The sequence below is a fragment of the Chelon labrosus genome (genome assembly GCF_963514085.1).
Source record: "Chelon labrosus genome assembly, chromosome: 18".
Classification (NCBI taxonomy): Eukaryota; Metazoa; Chordata; class Actinopteri; order Mugiliformes; family Mugilidae; genus Chelon; species Chelon labrosus.
Window position 1 is genome coordinate 3,108,784 of NC_140351.1, and position 5,580 is coordinate 3,114,363.

Sequence of the window (5,580 nt, forward strand, 5' to 3'; positions counted from 1 at the left end):
AAATCCCAAATCAAAATGCAATAGAGTGCAAATGTTCCTGGATGTTAGTTCACATTAATCAAAAGAGCAGCCTAAGAAATAGTCTTACCACGCATTCATTTGTAGCTTCTTCAGTTCTGAACTTCTGAACTGAAGAAGCTACTTGGATGAGTGTTGAAACATCCTCAAGAAACTTAACAAGTCCAGTTGTCTTTCTTTAGAGGCTTTGGATATACCATGACCTGGATGACTGAGAGCCTTCGTAGACATGTTCCTTCAGACTCACTCCAATATATGGTTTGCTTCCCATCCCTAAAGGCCATTCTGTGTGCTTCTTGTGGACAAGCTGGTTCTGCTGACTTGACTGATGGAAATGTGCCTCCTTAGGCTTGGGAAACGTTTCAGAAGAATATGTAAGAAGTAGTTCTGAAATTTTTTCCCGACAAATGTGTAAAAGATGGGGCTTACGCAAAAGTAAATGTAGGCAATGTTACGAGTGACGTGAAGCGCATACATATGTCTCTTTTGTTCCTCACAGTTATGGTCGTCTTTTTGCATCAGCAATACCACGTTGAAAGGTGTCCAGCACATGAAAAACAACAATACAATGATGAATATCAGCCTGACTGTCTTGAACTTGGTGGCTATTCTGGATGAAATGACAGTGATTGCAATCCTACCATAGCAGTAGATAATAACAAACAGGGGGAAGATCAAGAAAAGTAAAAGCTGAAGGTAAAATCCAGATGTTCTCAGCAGCTCCACATTCATATGAGAAAGGTTGACAGTAGATTCATCACAGTAGGTTTTGTTTTCAACATGATAAGTACTAGTGTTGTGGATAATCCACGGTCTGATGCATGCCAAACCACTGACCAGCCAGACCACAGCGCAGGAGATCACAGCATAGCGTCTGCTCCTCACATGTGACGCACTCAAGGAGTACACAATGGCAAGGTGTCGGTCAAAGGTCAGAAGAGTTAGAAAGAGGACGGAGCTGTAGAAGCCCAGGTAGTAGACGCCGAAGACAATCTTGCACATAACTCTGCCGAAGATCCAGTAGGAGAGCTGCATGTAGACTCCCATGAAGGGAAGGCTGCTCATGAAGATCAGGGAGGACAACACCAGGTTCAGCAGCAAGATGTTAGTCACAGTCGTCAGCCTCTCAAACCTGCGAGGTGGACAATTAAAAAGCTGTTATTAGAGATAAAAGTTATTAACGACATAACACCTACATGGATCAGCGATCGGGCATAACATTATGACCACCTTCCCAATATTGTGTAGGTCTCCCTTGTGTTGCTCCTCAGAGAATGGACATGAGCCTTCTGAGGGTGTCCTGTGGCGTCTGATCAACAGAACATTGTTGTTGGTGGTGGTGGTGGTGGGCGCTTTGAGGGGAGGGTCCTCTGTGTATCTTCCCACAGAGACTTGATCAGTTTGGGATCTAGTGACTTTGGAGGCCAGGTCAACACCTTGTGCTGTTCTTCATGTTTTTTTTAGTTGTTCCTAAATCGTTTTTGTGTGTGTGTCTGTGTCAGGCTGCATCCTGCTGGGGATGGCTGCTGCCATCAAGGAGTGTCATTGGTATGCGGTGGGGATATCTAGTCTGGTCTAGGTGGGTGCTACATGTCTAAGTAACATCCACACCAATGAATGCCAGGTCCAGAAGTTTCCCAGCAGAACATTGAACTGTCACAAAATGGTCAGTGTTATTCACTTCTCCTGTCAATGGTCTTAATGTTGTGGCTGATAGGTGTATGTAACAATAACACCCCAAAGACGCTAAAGGGCATCACGCAGTACTTGTGAAAAGGAACGTAACTGCACATAATTAATTCTGCAAATTTCAAATTTGAAATTGAAATCAGGAGCAGAAACAGGGATCAACTTCCATAGACAACTGTAAGTTTTTGGTTTGAAACTAAACTTTTATTTATTTATTTATTTATTTTTAAATGAGTAATAATGGGGCCCTACTTGGGGACTTTACTGTCTGAGCTTTGAATGGTCCTATAGACATTGTTTCTTTCCTTTCCTGGAGCTCCCTGCACTGTGCCAGCATACACCTGACATAGTATCCCTTCAGCTCTCTATGACATACTGTATTATAAACACTCCTTTCAGTCGAAGGCCCGGGGAGAGTTGCTGAGTTCCTCTCTAACATTGTCATTTGTGTTTCCATGAGCACTGAGAATATTTTCAGATTGCTTGCTCGCAAAGGTAGAGCTGGAGAAAGGACATTTGGTCGACAGTGACAGAGTAGAGGCATCTCTTATGGAGCTGAGAGAGGAGGCGCCAGTTTTTGGTTTTTTTTTCTGACAACCCCATGACACCTCTAGTTAACTCCACCTCTGCCCAAATGCTCCAGAACTGAAGCCTGTAATAGAGCTGCTCCAGGGTTTTTCTGAACTTTTATTTAGCGCGTATATAGTACTGTACTTTAGTGTGTACCTTCTCTCTTGCTGTCCATGCATGCAGGTGTGTGTCTGACCTGCAGAGGTCCTGGTCTCATTAACCTGCCTGGAGCTAATGGCTTATAGTTATCAATAGCTGCTGGAGAGCACAATCCTCCATCGGCCGATCCTTCTTATATTCATATTAACTCATCTGTGATATATCTGCTATTGTCACTGACAGTTTTATGTCCCTGTACTCTTATTTATGAGCACTCTGTACACCCACTAAACATTTCTACAATTAATATTTTGAAAGCCAGCTCAATGAACCAAGCCTCAGCTGTATCTTCTGCACTTGTTTGTATGGCCAGCCTCAACCAGATGTGTCCCCTCATATGAGCTGGGTTCTTCTCGCGGTTTATTTCTGTTAAGAGGAAGTTTTTCTTGCCACCATTGCTCTGTGGGTGTCAGGCTACGGGCTCCGTGAAGCGTCTGGGGACAACTGGAATTGTTACTGACGCAAAATAATATTCAACTGAATTCGATTATTAAATTCAACCAGTGGCAGATGCCAGTCTATCAGCATCCACGTCTATGATTCTATGAGTTGTCAGCTCATACACAAGTAAACTGACCATTTCTCTATCATGGCGGTCTTATCTGTCTTATCACCGGTCTTACCACCAGTCTTATCTGGAACAAAACCAAACTTTGAAGGCATTACAGAGCCAATGTTACAACACTGTGCACATTTCTTCAGGTTTGGATATGTTTAAATCGAGAAATCTGTCATGCCAGCAACAGTTACTGAAGTTACAGTCCTGACTAAAACATTTTTGACTAATTGCCGTCGAGTTGTTAATCAAGCGAGTTTCTGATGGGTAACACCCACAGATGTTCCTGTTTAAACCCCAACAGTCCTTTAGAACTGAAGACTTGGATGAAACGTCTTTGAGAAACTCTGCAAGTCCAGTTGCCTTTCTTTTTGGATACTGCTGGATTTATTCTGCCTTAACCTGCATGACTCACAGTAAATGACGTATAAAATGTCATTAGCAACCTCACTGTTGACCGTTTCCTTTCCCACAGCCCTATTGCAGCAGCAATGGTACATGACTACGATAATCCTTTGAATCGGAACACAGTCACTCATGGATGATTGGAAAGGGAAGACTGAGTTTGGCTGCACAGTCATCACAAACACCAGCAGCTCTTGTTGCTCAAGGAGCGTTACCACAAGTAACCACGGGTGTTACCAAATCAGCCAAGAATGATAAAGCATCATTAAGGCTTGCAATTTACACTTAATGAATGAATTTGTGTGTTCTCAGATGTTGAATTGTTCAAACGCTGCATTGCATAGGTGTTTTAGATAAGCAGCAGGGAGATGTTTTTTGTTGTTGTTGGCGCTACTCACCGATGGATGATGACCAGGACCAACCCGTTTCCGCAGACACTGAAGACAAACATAAAGTAGTAAATGATGGATAGCTGAGCTCCAAAATAGTTTTCTTTGTCAAAGTCACATATCCCGGGTGGTGCGCCGCTGTAGTCGGAGTAGTCGTATACAGGTGTTGTCGTTTCCATCTTCACTAAATCTGTCACAAACACAAAATGTTGGCCTTCAAACATAACATTCACAATATGACACAGTTCCACTACAGGATGCAGAGTTATTCATTCATTCTTGCTGCTTTTTGTAAAATATTTTTAGGTATATAAGGGAATTAACTAGCTAGGAAAAAAAAGTCCATAACTTAAAACACCAAGGAGCCTCGGAAATAAAAGCAGAGGTTTGTTGGAGTGAGCTGACTTACCGTCTAACCACCAGAGGAGATTCTGCTTATTGTATGTCTCTGAAGGACAGAGTGTGTCTGACTAAAAGGGAATGCAAGTTACTCCACAATAAGTCAGCAAACTAGAGGAAGTACAACACAAGTGGCTGTGTGCATCGTTTGTGGGTGTGAACAAGTGGGAAGGATCGACTCAAAGCCCAACACAGCAACACACCCCCTCAACACAGCTCCTTGCGAGCCTCTACAGTTCAGCAGGTTCTGTTGTTGTCTGTTTGACATATTGATATGACTGTGACGAGTGGAGCAAAACACAAACAGAGAGATCAAATGTGTTCGATAACGACAAGACTTAGAAGTGACCAAGACGAGATGGTACAGAGATAGAGAAGAAGATGGAGGTCACAGCTGGATCGGTCCGTGGGTAACGTGCGTTTCCACTACTAACAAACCTCTTCGGGGAGTGATTGCAATCGGGCTGAGACCACCCTCTCTAACAGGGCTCAGCTCGGTTAATTTGATCCAAGATGAACCTGGATTGGCACATCAACTTAAGTGTGAAAACACCCTAGAAATGAATATGAATAAATGAAATAATGAGCACTGCTGAAACAGTGAAAGGTTGAGGAGAACAAATGTGATACATTAAAATATACCTGAATCAGGATGGATAGATGGATCCCATGGGAAACAGGGTTTCCATCGGCAAAAAGGTTAAAAAAAAAATTAAAGTATAGTGAGGTAGGCTGTATGAAAAGGATATACAAAACATACACAGATACACCAAAAAAAGGTCGCATACCCTAATATCTGGTTGGACCTCCTTTAGCTTTGATTACAGCACTCATTCTCTGTGGCATTGTTTCGATAAGCTTTTTCAATGTCACCAGATTTATTTCCATCCAGTGTTGCATTCATTTTTCACCAAGATCTTGTATTGATGATGGGAGAGTCTGACCACTGCACAAAGCCTTCTCCAGCACATCCCAAAGATTCTCAATGGGGTTAAGGTCTGGACTCTGTGGTGGCCAATCCATGTGTGAACATGATGTCTCATGCTCCCTGAACCACTCTTTCACAATCTGAGCCCCATGAATCCTGACATTGTCATCTTGGAATATGATCCATTGATGGAATAACCTGGTCATTCAGTATATTCAGGTAGTCAGCTGACCTCATTCTTTGGACACATAATGTTGCTGAACCTAGACCTGAGCAACTGCAGCAACCCCAGATCATAGCACTGCCCCCACAGGCTTGTACAGTAGACACTAGGCATGATGGGTGCATCACTTCATCTGCCTCTCTTCTTACCCTGATGGCTCTCCACTATCCTTCCAGTTTTTAATAATGCCTTGGACAGTTCTTAACCCAGTTTTAGTAGTTTCTTCAATCTCCTTAGATGTTTT

At 42.9% G+C, this 5,580-nt stretch overlaps 1 protein-coding gene across 1 annotated transcript; it reads right to left on the reverse strand.

Moving 5' to 3' along the window:
* Positions 1-291: 291 nt before the first annotated feature.
* LOC311503333 (C-C chemokine receptor type 3-like) lies at positions 292-5,278 on the reverse strand (the record flags this gene model as incomplete). The annotated part of the gene is made up of 2 exons (XM_084565989.1): positions 3,796-5,278; positions 292-1,150 (listed from the first exon to the last, which is right to left on the reverse strand). Exons 1-2 carry the CDS (start codon positions 4,008-4,010, stop codon positions 292-294), a joined length of 1,074 nt encoding a protein of 357 aa, XP_084422115.1. The 5' UTR covers positions 4,011-5,278.
* Positions 5,279-5,580: the final 302 nt, after the last annotated feature.